This window comes from Balaenoptera ricei, chromosome 1 (genome assembly GCF_028023285.1).
Source record: "Balaenoptera ricei isolate mBalRic1 chromosome 1, mBalRic1.hap2, whole genome shotgun sequence".
Classification (NCBI taxonomy): Eukaryota; Metazoa; Chordata; class Mammalia; order Artiodactyla; family Balaenopteridae; genus Balaenoptera; species Balaenoptera ricei.
The window spans coordinates 192,145,065-192,167,402 of NC_082639.1; the positions used below are offsets into that span (position 1 = coordinate 192,145,065).

General features: G+C 60.9%; 1 protein-coding gene across 1 annotated transcript; it reads left to right on the forward strand.

Annotated features, from left to right (window-relative positions):
• Positions 1 to 1,542: 1,542 nt before the first annotated feature.
• On the forward strand, positions 1,543 to 20,738 carry IGFN1 (immunoglobulin like and fibronectin type III domain containing 1). Its single transcript, XM_059943219.1, has 17 exons — positions 1,543 to 1,869; positions 2,924 to 3,196; positions 3,847 to 3,896; positions 5,481 to 5,490; positions 8,215 to 8,322; positions 8,974 to 9,098; positions 9,760 to 9,901; positions 10,241 to 10,540; positions 11,079 to 11,378; positions 11,884 to 12,057; positions 12,929 to 13,057; positions 14,375 to 14,677; positions 15,660 to 15,748; positions 17,155 to 17,350; positions 18,077 to 18,385; positions 19,072 to 19,398; positions 20,275 to 20,738. The coding sequence occupies exons 1-17, from the start codon at positions 1,635 to 1,637 to the stop codon at positions 20,292 to 20,294; spliced, it is 3,090 nt and encodes a 1,029-aa protein (XP_059799202.1). The 5' UTR covers positions 1,543 to 1,634; the 3' UTR covers positions 20,295 to 20,738.
• The last annotated feature ends 1,600 nt before the right edge of the window (positions 20,739 to 22,338 follow it).

Sequence of the window (22,338 nt, forward strand, 5' to 3'; positions counted from 1 at the left end):
ATAACACAGGACTTGTCTCCTGGCGTGTTGAAATGATAAATGAGATGGTGCGCGATTTGCTTCTCTGCTTGTCCTCCCCCTGGCTACCCTGCTCTTGCTCGCCCCGCTCCCCCCTCACCCCCGGCTCACCCCCGTTCCTTTGCTCCCTGCTCCTTCTGTCTGCCCGTGCTCTGCCCCTCATCCACATGGCTAACTGCTGCCCCCCAGTGACTCCCCGGCCCGCCTGTGTAGTGCCGTGTGTCCCCAGCCCCATCCAGCTCCTGGACCCACATACTCCTTTCTCTCCACACCCCCCCCCCCCATTCTATCTCTTTCTAACAAACATTATATCATTTACTTATTTATGATGCTTATTATTTCTCTGTCTCCCCGTAGAACTTTAGTTCCCTGAGGGCAGGAATCTTTGTTTTATTCACTGATGTGTCCGAGCACCTAAAACAGTGCCTGGCCCACATCAGGCAGCTAAGTGTTAGCTACCGTTAATACGGATCTTCCTCGACCTATGATGGGGTCACGTCCTTATAAACCCCTTGTAAGTTGAAAATATCGTAAGACGAAAATACATTGAGGGCTTCCCTGGTGGCACAGTGGTTAAGAATACGCCTGGCATTGCAGGGGACACGGGTTCGACCCCTGGTCCGGGAAGATCGCACGTGCCGTGGAGCAACTAAGCCCGTGCGCCACAACTACTGAAGCCTATGCACCTAGAGCCTGTCATCCACAAGAGAAGCCACCGCAATGAGAAACCCGCGCACCGCAACCAAGAGTAGCCCCCGCTCGCCGCAACTAGAGAAAGCCCGTGCTCAGCAACGAAGACCTAACGCAGCCAAAAATAAAATAAATAAAATTAAAAAAAGAAAATACATTGAATACACCTAACCTACTGAACATCATAGGTCAACCCAGCCCTCCTTAAACATGCTCAGAAGACTTGTATTAGCCTAGAGTTGGGCAAAATTATCTAACAGAAAGCCTATTTTAGCATAAAGTGTTGCGTATCTCCTGTAAGGGATTGAATACTGTACCGAAAGTGAAAAGCAGGTGGCTGTCTGGTACAGAATGGTTCTCAGTGTGTCGGTGATGGCATGACGGCGGGCTGTCCGGGAGCTGGGGCTGTACTGCCCGGCACTAGCCTGGGAAAGATCAAAATTCAAAATTCCGGGTACACTTTGTACTCAATGTGCATCGCCTTCGCACCATTGTAGAGTCAAAAACAAATCACAAGCCAAACCCTTGTAGAGCAGGGACCGTCTGTTTTCAGCAAGTAGCCAGCCGTTCCAGGGCTTGGCTAAGGTGGGTGTGTGCATCCGTCGCTGGTAGTACTCCGGTTCCTCATGAATGAATGCCTGGGGGCCCGGCCACCCCTGCTCTTTCCCTGCCCCCGCTCGGGTAGGAGCTCTGTTCCCCCTGCCGCAGGGCTGGCTCAGCAACCTCGGGTGTCTCTTGCGTAATGTCAGCAGATCATTTACAACGTGGTAAGAGCCATGGATATTCCTAGAGCATTTCCTTCCCTCCACCACGTGCTCTGGGCCTCCACCCTGCCCCTCTCCGCCCTACCCCTTTATCGTCCAGCGGTGTTGGTGTTGTTCGGTGCCGGGGCCAGTGGGGAACACGGCCGGTCGTCGGCAAGCAGGATGGGGGCAGGAGGTGCTGTGGACCCACTGAGGCCCTGGACCCCCCTCTTTCTCTCCTGGCCTCAGGAGGGCGAGATGGCCCCCTGGGGCTTTGACAACCGGACCAAGCACTGCCTGCAGCATCTGGGGAAGCACTACCAGTTCCAGATCCGAGACCCGCGGCCGGAGGATGCTGGCATTTACCGGGTCAGGGTGCAGGATGCCGCAGTCTCCTCCACGGAGCTGGAGGCCAGCGGTGAGTGGTCTGCCCTGCCGAGGTCTGAGTGGGGGAGGCCCATTCCGGTTCCCTTGCGGGGGGTAGGTGAACGTGACATGGCCCCCCTCTCAGCTGGGGAGAGGAACGTGTACCCAAATGGTTAAATTATGATGATCCCTTTTCAAAATCTTGGTCCGAGGTCTGTGTCCTCCTGGTGCTGGGCTGGGCTCCACTGAGGGTCCCAGACGTAGGGCACCTGGCCCTCGCCTCGCTCGCAGGCTGTCCATAGCGTGCACTCACTCTCAGATCAGATCTGCCCAATTCTACGGCCTCCTCTCTGATGCAGGTCCTCCCCTCCCACGACCCCCCAGCAAGAATCTCCACCAGGTCGGCACGCTCCTGCCCTGGGCAGACCCCTCCCCTCCCTGCCTCCCATGCCCACACCCCACCGGGACTGCCCCTTCCCCCCTCATCAAGCTCTGTCCCTTCCCACTGCCAGCCCCCCTATCCCTGCCCCAGCACCTGAGAGCTCAAGGGACGTTGGAGGGAGGAGAGGCTTGGGGCGGGCAGGTAAGTCATAGAGAACGAGGCTAAGTCAAGGTTGAAGAAGAAGGAGGGGGTAGACCTCCAGCTGGCCTGGTGTGGTGGACGGGGAAGGGGGCAGGGCTCTGGGGTCAGCCAGACCGGGCTGTGAATTCTCTCTGGACCACGTCTTAGCTGGGCAAGCCATACAACTTGTAAAGCCTCAGTGTTCTCACCTGCAAAAGGGAAATAATAACGCCTGCCTTGGAGGTGGTCACGAGGATTCATCAGACGGCAGGCATAAAGCTCTGTGCCCAGCCTGTTGGTTCCCTTTCTGTACCTACTTGCCCCCAGACAGAGCGGTCAGATTTAGAATTCCAGAATTCCAGAGCCCGAGGCTGACTGTTCACAACCTAATTATAACTCCTCACTTTATGTGGGGAAACTGATACCTGGGGTAAGGAGTGACCTGTCCAAGGTGACAGGGAGCTGTGGCTAAGCTGGCCTGAGCCGGGCTCGCTGAGCTCCCAGCCCCCGGCGTCGGGTCACACTGTGTCCTGCTCCCCGGCAGCCGTCCTGCCCCGGGTGGTGGTCCCGCTGGCTGGTGCCCGCTGTGAGGAGCAGGGCGATGCGGTCCTCGAGGGCACTGTCTCTGGCCCCTGCCCCAGCGCCACCTGGCGTTTCCGGCCCCGGCCGCTCCGGCGGAGTGACAGATACGAGGTGCTCGTGTCCACTGATGGGCTGACCCACCAGCTTCTGGTGAGAAGGGCCTGTTTCTCAGACGTGGGCCTCTACTCCCTCGGCGCCAGGCTCCACGCCTCCAGCGCCTGGCTGGCGGTTGAAGGTGAGTGGGCCCCCCACCCAGTCTTTCCCCGCCTCTGCCGCGGTGGCGAGACCTCAGGGCCCAGGAGGGCGGGAGGAAGGCCCCTTGGATCTCTTCTTGATGCCTGCAGTGCAGGCCCTTCACGGCCAGCCCAGCCCTCCTAGTGGCATCTGCTCCATTGGGCACAGATCCAAGATGGCCCTAAGGTCCTGGACAGGGCTTGGGACAGTGGCCCAGGTCCACTATGGATGAGGAGCCCCTGGGTCAGGCCAAAGAACACCCTTAAACACCCCTAGGGTTCTGGGTTCAAGGTGATCCTAGGAAACTGTAAATTGGACATTTGTAAGGCAGGCAGTAGGGCAAGTAGATTTTTTTAAAAACCAGCCACCTGCTCATGGCAAATGGCTTTTGACTTCTGTATTTTCTCTAAAACTCCTCATGAACCACCTAGCGAACTGGGGTGGCCTCGGACACAGGACTGGGGGAGGTGATGATGGGATTTATCCACCAATGAGCTGCCACATTCTGGCTTCCTCTGGAGATGGTCGGCTTGTTTCCCTGCTTGGGAAACTGAGGGTCAGGCAAAGCCGCTGGGGTCCGAGAGGCGCCTTGGCCTGAGTTCACAGGTCTTTTCTCTTGTCTTTCTCTGGGGGCGTGACCTCTCACCAAAGCTGGGAAGGATAAAAGCCTTCTGACCGTGAGCGCTGACCACCAGCAGCAGGTACAACGAGCCCAGAGCCCAGAAGATTCCAGGAGCATCCGTGACGACGGGGGGAGACTCAGAGAGCAGGACCCTACAGGGAGCTCCCTCCAGGGGGACGGGCTGGCTTCTGGGCTCACAGCCGGCCCAGACAGAAGTGGCCTGGGTGGGCACGGCTACACTTGGATGGGGGACGAGGAGGCGGCCGACTCAGCCTGGGGCCCCAGACCGGCAAGAAAGGGCTTTCTGGAAGAAGGGGGCAGAGTCACTCCTCTTGGTGAAAATCAGCTCCATGGAGAGGGACGCAGGGACAGGAGCCTTCCAGGGGGCTTAGGGGAGGGCCTAGAATCAGGGCTGGGCCTCGAAGGGGACCAACAGCAAGGTCGTAGCAGCAACAGCGAGGGGGATGGATGCTCTGGGACGGCAGGAGGCAGGAAGGCTGGGTCCCGGCGTCCTCAGGCTGGAGGGCTGGGGCACAGTGGGGGAGGGAAGGGGCATGGAGAGGACCCCAGGAGTTGGCTGCCCAGACTCAGCCAGGAACAGCCCTGGGACGCTCAGCTGGGACCTGGGACCAGAGAGCGGGCCCCGCAGGGATCCCAGGCTGGTCATGTGGGGTGTCGGTCAGAAGGGGAGGGGATGGAGATTTTGCAGGGGCAGAGCCTGGATGAGGTGGGGGGAGAGGCTGGTCTGAGTGGGGAAAGGGGGAGAGGAGTGGCAGGGGCAGCGCGGGGCAGCGGGACCGGCCTGGGGGACACCAGGGGCCGCCGCAGGGTGGGAGCTCCGGGGGCCCTGGAGCCTTCCAGAGGAAGAGGTTGTAGCTCCGTGGCAGGCAGGGGCCCTGAGTCCTGGGGCTCTCGGAAAGGTAGTGATGCTGCCCATGGGGACTGGAGGTGCTCCTTGGGGTCAGGGGAGTCTCCAGGACAGACCTCTGAATGCAAGGACTTCCAGGAGCCACCGATATCTGGTGGCGGGAACATCCCCCTGGGGCACGGGGGTCCTGAAGCCAAAGCTGGGTCTTCACTGCAGGAGGCAGGTGATGGAGGCCCACGGGGGTCTGGGGATGGGCGAAGGGGCTACAAAACTAGCCCTGGAGGCCCAGGGGGTCCCGGGGGCTGGGAAAGGGGCCCACAAGGGCTCAGGGGAAGGGAGGGCCCGGAGACGGCGGGGACCTTCAGCGAGGCAGAGGATGGCTCCAGCAGCCCCCAGGATTCCCGAGCCTGGACAGCCGGGCAGAGGGGAACAGGGGAGGCGGGCAGAATAGGGTCTGAGGGCCCAGGCCCTTGGAATGACACACGGTCCAGCCCCAGCAAATCCGGGGCCCACTGTGGGCCTGGAGTGCTGGGGTCTGGTGGGGGGCAAGGGGGTGAGGGAGGCACCCAGGTGGCTGGGCTGATGGGGTCTGGTCGGGGCGTGGATGCCAGAAGCCACAGGCTAAGAGGGCCTTCGGGCCCTGGTGGGACACTGGGAGACACGGATGGGTTCAGAGGTGCAGGGGCCATGGGGTCTGAGCCAGATTTCTGGGATGGGCCACGGAGCTCCAGGGAGAAAGGACCCGGAGGTGAGATGGGCCGCGGGGATGGCGCAGGAGGCTCGGGGGCGACAGAGTCTAGATTTGGTGATGGCTTCGGGGACCCCAGGGGAGCAGGCCTTGAATACGGCGCTGGTTACAGTGATGGCTCAGGGAGGCCGGGAGCCGTGGGGTCTGGTCGTGCTGGTGGCCGAGTCGCCTCTGGGGCCCTTGGGGGAACAGAGCCTGAGGAAGGGGGTGGTGACAGGCACGGCTCAGAGGTGCCCGGGGGGATGTGGTCTGGAAACAGAGATGGTTGTGGTCCTGCCGGAAGGGCGTCTGAGGGACTTGCTCGTCCCAAGGGTGGCTTGGGCGGCCCTGATGGAGGGCCCGTGGGTGACGCCGGGATGTGTGCAGAGGCCGGCGGGGCATCCAGAGGCTGGGGGGATACCGGCCCTGCGGGAAGGCATCATCCTGATGGCGGTCTGGGGAGTCCGGGGACAGCGGGGTCTGTGGGGCGAGGTGGCCTCAGGGCCTCGGCCGCAGTGGAGACTGTTGGGGAGGGACACACAGGGGCAGAACCAGGGGGCTCGGGGAGAATAGGGCCTTGGGGTCAGACTGGGGCTTACGGGGGCTTCAGAGCCCCGGGGGCTCTGGGGGCTTCTGGAGAAGGAGGCCATGAAGATGGCTCTGGGGCTTCAGGGTCTCTGAGGGCAGCGGGCAAAGTGCGAGATGCGGATGGAGCCAGGGGCCTTGGTGCTGGGGCCTCTGGAGACGGAGCCAGTTATGGGGATGCTACCTGGGGCCCCCAGGCACCAGCTCCTCACGCGGGGGTGGCCTCTGAGAGCCCGGGGGCTGATGAGTCTGGTAAAGTGCTGGGCTTTGGGGATGGATCAGGAGCTGCAGGGCCTCTGCCCACCGGAAGCAGATCAGTTTACGGAGGGGGGTCGAGGGGTCTTGAGCCTGGGGCGATGGAGCCAAGGGGTGAGGCAGGCTTTAGAGATGGTTCAGGAGGCCTTGGAGGAATTGGTTCAGGGGCTAAGGCTGGTTATAGGGGCGATTTAGGGGGTTCTGGAGGAACTGGTTCAGGGGGTGAGGCAGGTTACAGGGACGGTTTAAGGGTTTCTGGGGAAGTGGGGTCATGGGCTAAGGCTGGTAACAAGGATGAGTCAGGGGGTTCTGGAGGAACTGGTTCAGGGGGTGAGGCAGGTTACAGGGACGGTTTGAGGGATACTAAGGGAATGGAGTCAGGGAGTGAGGTAGGGTGTAGGGGAGCCGCAGGAGGATCTGGGGAGATGCGGCCAGGGGCTGAGATGGGCTGCAGAGATGGTGCAGGGAGGTTTGGAGGGACAGGCTCGCCATCTGGAGTGGGAGGTGAGGGTGGACCCGGAGGCCAGGAAGCCATGGCACATGGGTCAGTACACTGGGCAGCCTCAGAGGGGTCTTACGGTGGCACAGGTCCCAAGGATGGTCCGGAGAGGGGCAGAGGGACGGGGCTCGTGGGAGGGGCAGGTGCTGGGCTGGGCTCCGGGATGGCTGCAAGGCCTGGCACCGCAGACGGTACCGCATACGGGGACGGGCCCAGGGGCCCAGGGCTCCTGGGGATCCACGGAGGCCCTCAGATGCTTTCAGATGGGCAGGGCTCCAGGAGTGGTTTGGGGGGCTCTGGACCCCCAGGCACCCCTGAGGCATGGGGGGCTGTTGGCTCGGATGGAAAGTCAGGCATCAGAGGGTGGCAAGGTAGCTCTGGGCTCCCAGGGTCCCCTGGGCACAGAGGGGCTCCCAGTGGGGAGGGAGGGTCTGCAGGCCACGCAGCGGGTGTGAGGGCTTCTGGGATTCCTGACGGTCGGCGGGCAGCGCAGGATGAGACCTGGGCAGGGACAGCTGCTTGGGAATCCGGACATGACCAGGCCTTCTGGGAAGCAGGTCCAGGGGCAGCACACAGGGGTCCAGCGGCTGGCCAGGGGGCGTTGGCACCTCAGGGCTCCGGGGCTGCACAGCTGGGTGGCGGGAGGATGGGGGCAGGGTTGGGGGGCTCAGCAGGTACAGGCCAGGGTCTGGACAGCAGCCGGATGCCCGGGGAAAGGGGCAGATCCATGTCAGGGTCTGCCGGTGGGCGCGGAGAAAGCCATGCTTGGGGCCCAGGCTGGGAAGACCAGGGGTCTGGCCAAGACAGCACAGGTGCCAGGGACCGGCCCCCAGGCTCCAGGGCTTCAAGCTCCCTGCAGGAGGAAGATGCTACTTTTGGGGGGACCCATGAAGGGCCACAAGCCTCGTGGGGCGGGGACGGGGCTCCAGGCAGAGAGGAGGCCGGTGGGGGGCAAAGCCCAGGGTTCCTGGATGGCAAAGCTTCAGGTCTTGGAAGGAGCAGGGCTAGCGGCCCAGGGGACTCAGGTGTCCCGGGTAAGGGGACTTCTGCTGGGAGGGAGAATGGCTCCACCCAGAGGCCTGGGGATTCGGGACGTCAGGGAGCCTGGGAGGGCCTAGATGGTCCCTTTGGCAGAAAAGACTCTGGAGACGGGTCACAGGGGACCCAGGGGCCTGGCTCTCAGCGGGGCACAGGACAGAGGGGAGGAAGGGGCTTCCTGAGGGAGCAGGAGTCCCCGGAGGCTAAGGATGGTAGGGCCCGACGTCCAGGGGCCCTAAAGGAGTCTGGCAGGTCAGAAAGGAGGCTCGGCCCGTACAGGAACAGGACTCAGACGTGGTCCAGGGTCGAGGTGGGAGCAGCACAGAGATGGGGAGCAGACAAGGCCAGAGACCTGGGGGAACCGCCTGGAGGAGAGGACGGGGGGTGCCCAGGGAAGCCCCCCAGCCGTCCTGGCAGCGGGAAAGCCGGCAAAGAGGGCGGGTCAGACGTCCACGGCCAGAGGACGGACGCCACCCGGAGTCCCGGATCCAGACACAAGCCTGGCGCTGGCGGTTTCTCCGAGGAGGCCCGAGGTAAGTGCCTCTCAGCTGTCCTGGCTCAAGGCAGGAGCCAAGGGGGGCTCCCTGGACACTGGGGTGACTGGGCCGTTCCCAGACCCAGGAGTCTGTTGCTATCAGCGACCCCCATTTCCAGGGATCTCTTCCCAATTCAGGAGGCAAACTCTTCCTCCTTGTGTGGGTGGGATGCGGGCTGCACGAGGCTCGGAGCCCTCCCGGTATCTGTCTTGACGCCCTGTGCCCAAAGCACTGGACTTGTTGAACTACCTCGCTGTGGGTCCCCCAGACATCGCCCTGTGTGACTCAAGGGCCCCTCATCTCCCTGGCCCCCCAGATCCCCTGCACCAGCCTGGGCCCTGCGGAGAAAACCGGACGGTCTGGCCTCGCTGGCAGGACGTGGGGCCTCCCGGGGTACTGGCCTCGCTGGCAGGACGTGTGGCCTCCCGGGGTACTGGCCTCGCTGGCAGGACGTGGGGCCTCCCGGGGTACCGGCCTCGCTGGCAGGACGTGTGGCCTCCCGGGGTACTGGCCTCGCTGGCAGGACGTGGGGCCTCCCGGGGTACCGGCCTCGCTGGCAGGATGTGGGGCCTCCCAGGGTACGGTGGGAGGCTGGGCGGCAGGGGGATCCTGGGCGCCCGTCCTCCACACTCCCCTGTGCCTCTCCAGGCCCTACAGGCCACTTCTCCCAGGGCCTGGCTGACCTGGAGGTGCAGCGCGGGGAGGCTGTCGTGCTCTCCTGCACCCTCACCAGCGACCTGGGACCCGGAGCCTGGTTTAAGGATGGGGTCAAGGTACCTCCCTCCACCCCCTCCTTACCAACCGGTTTGCGGGGCGGGATGAGTGAAGCGGGAGAGGAGTAGAAAGATTTTTCACTCTTCCTTGTACCAACGCGCCGACTCTGCGAGAAGTTTAAAGGGCCGACAACTTGGTGCGCATGAAATAAAACCGGATTTTTAAAGTGGGCGTGTCTCCCACTCACCCCTCCCTGTACATGCCCCTGGCCCTCCCTCCACATCCAAACTGCTTTCCTGCCCCAGCACCTCTGGAAGTCTGCCGTCCTTCAAGGCCGGTACGGGGTGGGGGCGCCTCCTCGGCCCAGCCAGACGGGCTCTCGGCTCCCTGAACAGCCCTCGACCCTTTAGCTGTCATCTCAGCAGCGGGTAGCCAAGGGCTCTGGAGCAGGGCCTTGGCGTCCACTGGACCGGGCTGACCCCAGTGCGGCCGTTCACCGCGGACGTGGCCTCTGCTTTCCTCGCCTGTAAAATGGGCTAACAGTGGTGCCCACTTCACAGGTCGTGGACAGTTAATGAGACACTGAAGGGGGTGACTGGCTCCAGCCGAGCGCACAAGGAGCGTTCGGTTCATTCCCGCAGTTGCCTTAGGAAAGGCCCTGGCCCGCGGTGGGAGGAGCTGGACGGGGCGGTGACCGGTCCTCTGTGGCCTCGTTCCCAGCTCAGCGCCCAGGACGGAGTCGCCTTCGAGCAGGACGGGCTGGCGCACAGGGTCCTCATTGCCCACGCGGAGGGCACCCAGGCCGGGAGGTACAGCTTTGTAGCCGGCGACCAGCAGAGCGAGGCCACGCTGACCGTCCACGGTGAGGCCCGGCCCTGCCCTTTCCCGCCAGGCGGGCTCTTGGCCGGCGACACACGCCACTGCTGAACGCCTGGACGTGTCGCCAGCCTGCAGCCCGTGTCGAGTCTCACCCTCGGTCGAGGGGATGGCTTTAAAAAGCAACCCACACGCTCCCCATGCCTGTCAGCACGTCCTCAGAGAGGTCCGGCCCCGTCTGTCCTGCTGCAGATGAAGCCCCTGGGTCCCACCTGCCCGTCCTCACGAGGCGGGGAGGGGGCTCTGTCTCTGGGCCCTTCCTTCCCCGCCCCCAGGTGCCCGGTGCCCACCGTCTTTCACTCCTCGTGCCCTGTCCTCTCCCCAGACCCCCCGGTCATCGCTCCCGACATGACAGCGAAGCTGAGGGAGCCGCTGGTGGTCAAGGCGGGGAAGCCAGTGACCATGAAGGTCCGCTTCCAGAGCTGCCTCCCGGTCCAGGCCACCTGGAGCAAGGACGGGGCCGAGGTGGCCGGCGACAACGGCAGAGGGGCCCAGGTGGCGGTGGGGGACAGCTTCACGCGGCTGTGCCTCCCCAGCGCCGGCAGGAAGGACTGCGGCCAGTACAGCGTGACCCTGAGGAGCAAGGGCGGCTCCGTGCAGGCCGAGCTCACCCTGCGAGTCCTAGGTGCTGGCCTGTCCCCAGCCCTGTCCCCGGCCCCGCTGAGCCCCCCCTGGCAGCGGGGCAGGCCCGGGGTGGGGGGGGTGTCCCTGGTATTAACTCTCACGTGCATGCTGTTTAAGATCCAAACCTACCCCTAGCTGTCCTCGCCCCTCCTCAGACTGGTTTGGAAGGAGCAGTTTAGACAAATAAAGGGCTGGGCTCCCACTGCGGGGAGACGGGACACGCGTCTCTGCAGCTGACACACCAGGCCCTAGGGGTGTCGCTGCGGTGGGTGATGGCCCCCAGACCTGAGTTGTGCCAGCGAGGTGGGACTGCCTGTGGCCCGAAGGCAGTGCCCATCTGGGCTCGGGGCCGGTGCATTCTGTGTCACCTTCCAGGGGGTGTGCATGTCGGGGGTGGAGACCAGGGACGCCGCGAGGTGACGCCCACCCAGGACTTCCAGCCCCCGGCAGGCTCGTCTGCTGATGAGGGGAGCCCAGCGCCCCTCCCCGGCGGCTCCTCTAACCCTCCTTCTCCTCCTGTTCCTCTCGGGGGTCCCCAGACAAGCCTCAGCCCCCACAGGGCCCCCTGGAGGTGCAGGACGGCCACGGGGCTGGCGTCTGCCTCCGCTGGCGGCCCCCAAGGGACGACGGGGGCCAGGCCCTGCAGCGTTACGTGGTGGAGAGGCGGCAGGCTGGCCTCAGCACTTGGCTGAAGGTGGGCGAGCCCCCTGCGGACAGCACCACCTTCACAGATGCCCAGGCGGAGCAGGGCAAGAAGTACAGCTTCCGCGTGCGGGCCGTGACCGCGGAGGGGCCTGGGGAGGCCCTGGCGTCCGAGGAGGTGCTGGTGGCTCCCGAGGGTGAGAGGACAGCCTGGGGCCAGGGAGGGGACGTGCCGGGCTCCCCACTGTGCCCAGAGACCGGGGGCCACCAGCCAACACCCTGGGGGTCTCGAGGCCCTTCGAGAGCACCGTGAGAGCCTCACCCCAGCTTCTCTGGGACCCGGCGGCCAGATCAGCAAGCAGGATGTGCGGGGTCTTCTCCAGCTGTGGCTCTGGGGGACTGGGGGTGGACCGGCAGAGCCGCTGTCTCAGGCCCCTGGGACGGACTGGCATTGTCCTCCATCTGGAGCATCTCCCAGGGCCTCAGGGCTGAGGGGCCTCAGGGCTGGCTCTAGTCCCCGGGGCACAGTGCTTCCCTGTTTCCATCACTCTTGCCCCCAAACTTCAGGCTGGCTCAGGCCCCTGACACCCCAAAGAAGGGATAGCATGTGGCTGGCCCCAGAGGCCCGCTCCTCCAACAGGACCCCCCGGGAGCTGGCGCCTCTCCCAGCCCCTGACTGACCAGCACCCTCTCTGCCCCCAGTTCTGCCCGGGCCCCCTCCCCCACCAGTCATCCTGTCGGCCTCCAGCCAAAGCATCACTCTGTCATGGACGGCACCTCGGGGCCCGGGCAGTGCCCACATCCTGGGCTACCTGATCGAGAAGCGCAAGAAGGGAAGGAACACCTGGGTGGCAGTGAACCAGCAGCCGGTGCCTGGTGAGCAGCCTGGGGGTGGTCTGCATCGTCCTGGCCTCCAGAGCCTCCCTGGACCCCCGGCCCGAGGTGCTGTGGCAGCATCAAGCCAGATCACTTTAGCGTGAGGGTCTCACTGGTGGTGGTTTACCTCCGGGGGCATTTGGCAACATCCAGCAATTTGGGGCTGTCACACTGCAGGGGGAAGATGGGAGTGGCCTCTCACGTGAAGGGGCTGAGATGCTACTGCATGTCCTTCGACACACAGGGCAGTGCCCTCCCCCCAACCCCGCCCCTTCCCCAAACAAAGAACTGGCCCAAAGTCTGGTTTAACAGAAGTCTCACGCGCCAGCAGCTCACGTTTCTCTCTAACGTGAGCTTTCTCATCCGTACGACGACGACGACGGGAGAAGTGCCCCCGCCCCCTGAGTAGATTCCAAGAAACTGCTTTCTGAGCCCAGAACAAACTCAGAAAAGCCCAAGCCCAGGCTAGTAGGAGAAAGAGGGGTTCAGAGCTCCAGGCAGGCGGTGCCGACTGCCAGGCTGTGCCCCCCGGAGCCCCGGCCTCCCGTCTCTGGAAAGAGGGCCATGGACTGAGGACACCTTCTGTACCTACACTGCTGAGTGGTTCCGTTTTATTTAAATAGGACAGCAGCTCTAAGGCAGAGGGAACCAGAGCCATGAAGGCACTTGCCCGAGACTTCCCAGCAAGTTAGTGGCAGAACCAGACAGGGATTCGGACCCTGAGACCCTGAGCAGCACACTTCTCCGCTTGGAGAGGACGAGTCATAGCCGGCTGGGGGCTGGGGGGCAGGGAGGTGTAGGGCCAGGCTGGTCTCATCCAGGCATCGCCCGGCCCCATCAGGCGGGACTCACGTGGGTGGGCTTCCCACAGAGAAGAAGTGGACGGTGCTGGACCTGAGGCAGGGCTGTCAGTACGAGTTCCGGGTCACAGCCGTGGCCCCCTCTGGCCCCGGGGAGCCTGGGCCCCCATCGGATGCCGTCTTTGCTCGGGACCCCATGAGTAAGCGGAGCACCAACCCGGGAGAGGGTGGTGGCAGTGGCGTGAGCAGGCCGGGGCAGTCCCGAAGGAGACATCAGGATGGCTGGGGGATAAAGGTCGAAAGGCCCTGAGGGCGAGGCAAAACTTAGGGGCCCCTGGAGGCTTACGGCCCTACACTGAGACCAGACAGGCCCAGGAGCCAGAGATGGGGATTGGGAGAGTCCTTCCCCAGGTCAGCCCACTCACCTGGTCCCATCCTGTAAGCATCCACTCCCCGCAGTGAGGGGGCATCATCCCTGCAGGGAGGGGGTGGTCACAGGGGGGCCTCACCATCAGTTCTCCAACCAGCGAGCCTCTGCTCATCCTCACCTGCGGGGGGCTGGCATTGCGTCAGGAACCAGGTGCATCCTTGGGACACTTCCGGTCTAGAGCAGCATTACCTGTGGTCCACGTGTCCACGACAGGCAGCCTAGGACATTTCCAAGCCCTTCAGAAGAGAAACCTGCCCTGCTTTGTTTGATCCAAATTTCCCAAATTCAAGCAGAGAATACCTTTTCCATGAAACACCTGTCAAAGCATCCCTCCACGGCCTACAGCGGCTCTGTGCGCCTCTTCTGAGCTCTTACCCTCATGAGCCCGCTGGTGACAAGCCTTGGGGGAGCAGCACGTTCCTGGCCCTTGTGGATCGGCCAGGGGCGTCCTTCCGTGTCAGCCGGGGCCTGGGGAAGTGGCCGTGGGGCCTGGAGAGACACAGGGAGTCTGGGGGGCTGGGTGCCCAGGGATTGCCCCCAGGTGGTTCCCCAGGTTTGGAGGCCAGAGCCCTGGACCGCTGTGCAGTCTACAGAGCCCTTTACATACCTCACACCTTTGTTCTGAAACCCTCGTGGGTGGGTGGGCCTGTGCTGTTATTGTTCCCATTTTACAGGTAAAAAGCACATAGTATGGACTAAGTACTTGACTAGGAGCTTAATGCTCACAACAAAAAGAGAATTCTAGTCTTCAGGGATGTTGGAACCTAAGGACTCATCGATGAAAACAGCAGATTGGGGGAATTACGGAAGGACAGTTAGGGGAAGGGGGTTGGCGGGTTGGCGAGTGGGTGGAAGGGGTCGGGGGAGGCTTCCCGGAGGAGGCGAGCTGGGATGGGTGGTGCAGACTGAGGAAGAGTCCGGGGTAGAGTAAGGGTTTGGGTCCAGGCAGGTGCTTTAGCGAAGCCTGGAGGCGGACCCCTAAGTGGAAGCAATCCCCAGCCGCCCACGGAAAACCAGTGAGTGGCCACCGAGGGGCCTCCCTCAGGAGAGGTGACGCCGCTCCTGACAGCCCGTGGTGCCTGGGCAGGACCCCCCGGGCCCGTGAGGGATCTCCGGGTCACGGACACGTCGCACACCAGCATCACCCTGCGCTGGGCCCAACCGGACCCTCAGGACGGGGACGAAGCGCTGGGCTATGCGGTGGAGCTGGGCGACTCAGCCAGCCAGCAGTGGAGTCCGTGCCACGCAGGCCCCGTGCCGGGCACTACCTACACGGTCAAGGGGCTGCGGCCTCGGGAGGCCTACTTCGTGCGGGTGACAGCCGTGAATGACGGGGGCCGAGGCCCGCCCACTGCCCTGGACACGGTGGTGCAAGCCATGCCCGTCAGTGGTGAGTCTACCTCCCTCCTCCAGTCCAGGCCCTTCCTGGGGAGGGCCTCTGAGCTGCACGCATGCGCTAGCTGAGCCGGGACACCCCCCCCACCCCCTCCCCAGCTTAGTGAAGTGTCACGTATTGGGCGCCTAGTAAGAGCAGGGCACTGGGCTAGGCAGGCCCTTTCAGAAAAGCATTTTCATTGTAACTCATGAAAATCCTACGAGGTCAACACTATCCCCAATTTACAGATAAGGAAACCGAGGTCAGGGGTACACTGCCCTGGGCCTTACCACTGGTATGCAGCAGAGCCCGGGTGCAAGCCAGGTGACTGACCCCAAAGCCCAGGCTCGCTCCGGAATTCTTTGCTGCCACCCCAGCGCGGCCTGAGAAGGCCGGCTGCCCCTCAGCTCCCGAGTTCACGTCAATGCAGAAGATGCCCCCATCCCTGTTACCGGAAGGTGGGCTGTCTTTCCCCGGGGGCGTTAACTGCTGGAGCAGCTGACCTGTCTTTGGCCCAAGCTGACACTGGGCCATCCCAACAGACCCCAGCTGTCCTTGTGATGATAAGGGAGACATACAAAGAAAATCACCCTGAGTCTTTGGCCGGAACCCAGAGCCCATCCTGGCTCTGCCCCAAATCCTGGGCTCTGGGGCCACTTCCTGCCTCAGATGGGTAGTTGTTTCATCTGCAAAATACAAGAGTTGGGCTAGTTTCTCACCATCCCCCTCCGTTCCAGCCTGACCCTAAGGCTGCCCCTGACGGCTGCCCTTTCTCAGCCCCCATCCCGCTCCCCCCTCCCCCAGCCCTGCGGCTCCCCCCGGGATTCCCCTCCAGCCCCCTCTCCAGTTTCTGCAGGGCCCCCTGTCCGATGTCCAATGGGGTTTCAGCATCACTGGGCTGGCCTAGCGTCTAGTCCCCCTGCAGCCCTGCCTGGTTGGTGCCCAGGGCTGGGGCCCAAATGCAGAGGGAGGTGACAGGCCACCCCGTGTGTTCCAGTCTGTCCCAAGTTCCTCATGGACGCCAGCACGAAGGACTTGCTGACGGTCAGAGCTGGGGACACGGTTCGTGTGCCTGTCTACTTTGAGGTGAGCACATCTACTGGGCTGCAGCAGGCAGTCTCAGCCCTGTGGGCCTCCTTTCTTCCCGGTTCCTTTCTGGCCCCTAGTCAGGGACCTGCGCTTGTGCTGGAAATCAGGCCGCATAGAGAAGGGGAGGGGGGGGTCCTCCTGGCAGGGACAGCCCTCCCCTGGAAGCTGGGTGGCCACTCTGCTCCTGTCCACGGCGCCCTCTGGTGGTAGCTTTCGGCACTGCACCTCTAAACCCGCACCCCCTCCCCCCACTTCTCCACCTCAAGTCTGGGAAGGGTGCCTGCAGCGGGGTGATGCCCCTTGACTTCAGAATGTCTGTTGTGAGAGTACGCAGCCTGTGTTTGACTCAGGGCGACCTCAAGCAGCCCCACCTGTCTCTGTACGTGTAGTACAGCAGCCACTGTAGTTAGAAGCACAGGTGCCTGGATTCAAATTCTGACCTCATGGCTCACTAGCTGTTTGACTTTGGACACATATCTTAACCTCTCTGTGTTCCGACGTCCTCATCTGTCAAGAGAGGGTATTAATAGTAACTTATCTCAAAGGGTTGTTCTGAGGATTTAAGGAATTAATACTTGAAAGCACATAGATAGTCCTGGGCACATGGCAAGTACCCAGTATGTATTATTATTATTGTTGTTGTTGTTAAAATCATCATCATCTGCGTGGGAAGCTCATAGGTGGCGGAGTCAGACTCAAACCCAGATCTAACTCTAAATTACATATTCTTAACTATTAGACCATAATCATGACGATGATAATGATGACAAAAATATTTAAGACACGCCAAGTGTTTGCTCTGTGTTGGGCCCTGTTCGTGTCGTTAACTTCTTGGGTCCCCAGACAAGCCTGTGAGGTAGGTCACTTTTAGCATCCCCAGGTGCCTCTGACGCCCAGAGCTGAGGGTCTCAACGGAGTTGGTGGTGCAGCCATCAGGCAGCTGGACTGGTCCTCCCACCCTGGTCAGGGTCAGGCCACCATACTCTCCCTCCTGGACTATTGCAGGGACCCCCCAAGTCATACCCCCCCTTGGCACCCCAGCCTGGGCACCAGGGTGGTCAGCACTCCCCTCCCACGAGTCCTCCCCACTCCCACCCGCCCTCGCTCCCCCAGCCCCGTGAATCCAGATCTAATTCCTGGTTAAACCTTACAACAGCAGTTCGTGGCTCACAGAGACACAGGTGAGACGCAGGTGTCTGTACGGGTGTGATGTGCAGGGCCCTTAACGTGTTTGCAAACACCCCCTTTGCAGCCTCCTCTCCTTGCCCCCCACCCCTGCTCCCACCGTGGCTCTACCCGGACGCTCCTCTCAGGATGCTCTTCTCACACGTACACTTCAGCCCAGCTCAAAGCCATCGCTTCCACAAAACTCCCCTCTCACCTCTCCTTCCTCTGTGTCCCAGGCCGCCTCCATGCCGGAAGTGACCTGGCTAAAGGGTGGCTTGCCCTTGCCTAAAAGAAGCGTGACCTCCGTCAAGGACGGCCTCACCCAGCTCCTGGTCCCCGCGGCCAGCCTCGCTGACAGCGGCCTCTACACTGTGGTGCTGAGGAGCCCGCGGGGGGAGGAGGCCACCTATAGCTTCCGCCTCAGGGTGGCAGGTGAGGCAGGCCCGGGCTGGGGCTGGACATGGCTGGGCCGCTCCCCAGAGCCTGGTGGGCCGCTCCCCAGTGCCTGGTCACAGGTCTCCGGGATTCCACCCGCCTGGGTGTGCCCATGACCACACCCTGACCCTTGTTATGCGCCCGAAGGGAGAAAGGAGGAGGGGCCGGGGAGGGGGTGGGTATCACTGTCCTTCTCTCGGGGGGGGGGGGGGGGGGTGCTGGGGACAGTTGAGCACAGCCCTCCCCGGACCTCTGTTGTCCCTCGTTTCGGGTCAGTGAGCAGTGACAGTCACCACCATCACATCACTCCAAAGAGCGGTGGCAAGAATTGTCTGTGGTCCTCCCCTGGGATAAAGGTGGTCTCCCCCAGCCCCAGCCCCAGCCCCGGAAGGGTTTCTGAAACACAGAAATGATGCACAACTAACAGCGGGAGCTCTGTAACTTGGCCTTATGGAAGCCCCCATTCTGTTCCTGTGTCATTTTACTTACAAGACAAAGTGAATTAAAATGAGTCTTTTTGGAGGTTTCCCACCCTCTAGCAGTAACTGCAGAACTGGCCCAGTTCTCTCTGGCTCCAGCCCCCTGCCTGGCGAGACGGTGTCTCCAGGGCCCTGGAAGAAGTGGGGACCACGGGCGGGACTTGGGGACTTGGAAAGACTCAGGGCCCTGGGCAGGGCCAGGTGGAGCACTTCCGGCTCCAGCCTGACCCCTCTGTCCCCGCAGCGCGCCCACGGGCCCCGGGGCCCATCCTCCTGCGGGAGGGCGCGCTGGGCTCGGTGATCGTCGAGTGGGTGCCGTCCCCGGACGAGGCCGATGGGAGGGCCGCCCCGCTGCACTACACGGTGCTGACGCGCTCCTCTGCGCACGCGCCCTGGCGCCCCGCGGCCGAGCGCCTGCACACCTGCCGCTTCACCCTGGTGGACGCCCTCCCGGGCCACAAGTACCACTTCCGCGTGGTGGCCAAGAACGAGCTGGGCGCCAGCGAGCCCTCGGACACGCGCCACCCCTGGGTCGTCCCGCGGCAGCCGCCAGGTGAGCTCCGCGCGGAGAGCGGCGGGGACGGAGGCTGGGAGGGCGGGGACAGCCGCCGGCCCATCGCTCTTCCCACCTCCCGTCCCGCCCACCGGCCCCCGTGTCCTCCGCGTCTCCGATTCAGGGTGGGTCCCGCTTCTTCCGCGGGGAGAGCGCGAGGAGCCGGGGCTGTCTGCGGGTCCTGGGTGGCCTCTCAAGTCAGTGGCAGGCGAAAAGGTAGACAGAGACCAGTGCTTCTCCGAAAACAGAGTCTTTTACAGTCAAATAGATGCGAACCTTCAAAGCAGATGCCAGAAAAAGCAGGCCATAAATCAGATGCTCGTTTTCTCACTTTCACGAGTTTCTGAAGTAGAAAAATGTCTGAAAGTTTCCACACCAAAATGCTAGCTGCGGTCATCGGTAGCTAATTGGTTGTGCTTGGTTTTGATTCCTTCTCCTTTTGATTTCTTGTATGTTCCAATTTGTCCACACTGAGTGTGTGTTAGCTTGTAGTACAGAAAAAAAAAAGTCCAAAAATCATTTTAAGAAAAGGATAAAGAATGAGTGGAGCAGCCTTGGGGCCAAGTTTGCAGGTGAGACATGGCAGGAAGGTCCAGGCGGTGCCCGAGTTCACCAGGAGCTTGGGACTCGCCGCAGCCCTTCTCTCTTTCTGACCCTCCTCGCTCGCCTGCCGGTTTCCACCGCAGACAGGGACACGGTGAAGGCTCCCAGCTACCAGGAGCCCCACCTGAGCCAGAAGCCCCGCTTCCTGGTGGGCCTGCGGCCCCGCACGCTGCCCCTGGGCTGTGAGTGCTGTATGACCTGCGCCGTGCAGGGCTGGCCGCCGCCCCGCGTCACCTGGTTCAAGGACGACCAGAGCCTGGCGGGCGACCCCGCCGTGTACAGCACCGACCTGCTGGGCGTGTGCTCCCTGGTCATCCCCAGCGTCTCGGCCGAGGACGGTGGCAAGTACAAGGCGGTGGCCGAGAACACACTGGGCCAGGCCGTCAGCACCGCCACCCTCATCGTCGTGGGTGAGGCGCTACCCGACAGGGGGGTGAGCTGGCGGGGAGGGGGGAGGGGGGGAGGGGGGAGGAGAGCCAGAGACGCAGTTCCGGCTGCCTTCAGGGAGTCCTCACGGGGCCCGTCCCCTTCTAGAGGGGTGGGCTGGAGTCAGGACAGCGCGGCTCTCCGCCTGGCTCTCCATGAACTCCGTTATTTAACCTCTATCTCCGGCTCTCCTGGGGCCTTGCTTTGCCCATCGCAGTGGGCTAGATCACTGGTGAGCAGCTCTTGGCTTTGAGGGGCTACGTGCCACCCACCGAAGCTTCCCAGAATGGCCTTGCGACCCATTTTGAATGAGAGAGAAAGAGGCTTGTTCTGAGTTGCACCTTCATAAATATGTCCAGAGAGGGACACCTAGTGCCCCAAGGCCACCCTAGTTCTCTCATGGGTAATTCCCTTTTTCAGTAAAGCAAATAATGTGTGTTAATAAGAAAACTAACATCTTTTTTTTTTTTTAATTGTTAGAGTACATTTCTTTTATGTTTTTAATTTTTATTTTATATTGTGTTAGTCCCCAAGAGCATCTTATATTTTGAATAGTTAAAAAAAAGAAGTAACTCCTAAACATTTTTAATTAATTGGGATTGACGTTTCTGCAGCAATGGCCCTTTCAACCCAGGAAAGGAACATTTCAAAGTACCCAGCTCGTGTGCACACCTATCGTTTGGGGGAGGTTACGGTAACCCAAGGGGCCAGGGAAGAACTTTGCCCAAAGTTGGAGAGCACGTGATGGCTGTGGATCTGAACCCACACGCCCGTGGCAGAGCCCCCAGGCCTGACCCCCTGCGGTGTCACGTTGACCTTCAGGATGACGAGCTGGGATCCTGGTCCTCTGTGTCTTGCAGAATCTAGCTCTGAGCCCTGACACCCCCTGGGATGGCCCAGCCCGGCCCCACAGCCTTGGGATGAAGGCAGATCCTCGAAGGTTCATTCCTCACACCGCACTGGCCTGGGAAGGCAGTCCCAGAGGATGGACGATGCTGGCAGTGCCCAGAGCCCCAGGGAGAGGGGAGTGAGGGGGCAAGAAGGGGGCATTCAGCCTCCCAGGCCCAAGCTAAGTCACGGAACAGGATGGCAGCGAGCCTCCTGCTTGGGCGAGCAGAGGGGACTGGGTGTGTCTGCAGGATGGAGGCCAGATCCCTCGAGGGGAGGGCAGGACAGGCTGGGCCTGAGTGACCACAGTGAGGGGAGAGCACGGGGGTCCGAGGACCTGGGCGGGAGCCGGGGCTGGAGGGCGTGTGTGTGTGTGCTGGGACAGCTGCTCTCTGTATGTTGTTTCTTTATTAAAGCATTGGCTAACACTGGCAAACCATCTGCAAGTGAATTTGGGGTCTGCACGCTGGGGGGAGGATTCCCAGTGCAGAGCCTCTGTGCCAGGCTCCAGCGGGGGGTGGGCTTCTGGCTGGAGGGAAGAGCTGGGTCAGAACTGGGCTCTTCCGCATCCCGGGGCTGCGCAGTCAGTTCCAAGGGTGGGAAAGCTGGGAACGTTCCGAGGGTCTGTGTGGTGGAGAGACAGCCCCCACCCCACCCCACCCCCGCCCCCGCCCCGCCCGAGCCCTAGCCCGTGTCTCCTGCACGCCCCTGTCTGGCCAAATCCTGCTCAGAGCGGAGGCTTCCCTGGGTGGAGTCTGGGCTGGGAAATAGCACTCCTGGGCGGGCTCTGTGGGCCCCAGCTTGCCCCTCCACAGTGCCATTGCCCCGTGTCACAGACAGGCCCCGTGTCATAGACAGGACGGAACGCTGTGCTACCCACCACCTCCACCAAAAGCTCTGGTCCTCCTTCACCTTCCAGGCCTGGCCCCTGAGCCTCCTAGGCTCCCGGGAAGTAACATGTATCAAAAACTTTAACATGTATAAATCTCTTGATGATGCAGTAATTTCATGTCACTGCATGTATTGTTATGAGGGCAAAATAGGGACATTTTCCGAAAAACAGAAATGGAGTTTACCACCAATAAACTCTGAATGATTTCCATTTTATACTTCAGACAGAAGAAAAATGATTTCTAGAGATAAGTTCTGAGATGCAAGAAAAAATGATCAGCAAAGATATTTTAAAATATTTGGGTAAACAAAAAAATGCTGGCTGCAAATAATAGTAATAATATCTACTAGGATAGACTAAACTATTGGACAAAAATTAGGTGTAATTTAGGAGAAGAGTGATCAGAGGTAAAATATGCTAGAATATTATTATTCTTAAACTTTTGCACCTATTAACAATAACTAGAGTTAAGCCTAAACTAATAGATTCTGAGTGTATAGCTTCCAAACAAAATATGGAATGAGAAAGATAATTGCAATCAATCAAAAAGAGGGCAAGTAAGGAGGAGAGGAAAAAGAGGAGGGGGAGGAGGGGGGCAAAGGAGGGGGGAGGGGAGAGGAGGGGGAGGGGAGGAGGAGGAGGGAAGAGAAACAGAACTCCTGGGACAAATACGAATAAATAGAAAATATATCAGTAATCACAATAAATGCAAGTTAGATTCTCCAGTTAAAAAATCACCAGACTAGATTTTAAAGAACTAGCTGTATCCTGTTTACTAAGACACACTTAAACACAGGACCCAGAAAGGTGGAAAGGAAGAATGAAAAAGATATTTCCAGTAAATACTAGCCAAAAACTAAAACAAAAACAAAACCCCCGATATAACTACATTATATGTAGCACATAAATAATTTTTAAAGCGAATGCCATTACTAGACATAAACGGAGTCACTGCAAAAGGTTAAAATGTTTACATCACCAGGAAACTATAACAATTCTGAACTGGCATGGACCTAAAAATAGAGCCCCCAAATATAGATTAAAAATATAGCCACAAAACATCTAAAGCAGAAATGGACAGATACACAAGAAAAAGTAACAAAATGTGTCTTTAAACAATGATTCAAACAAATAAAAACACATA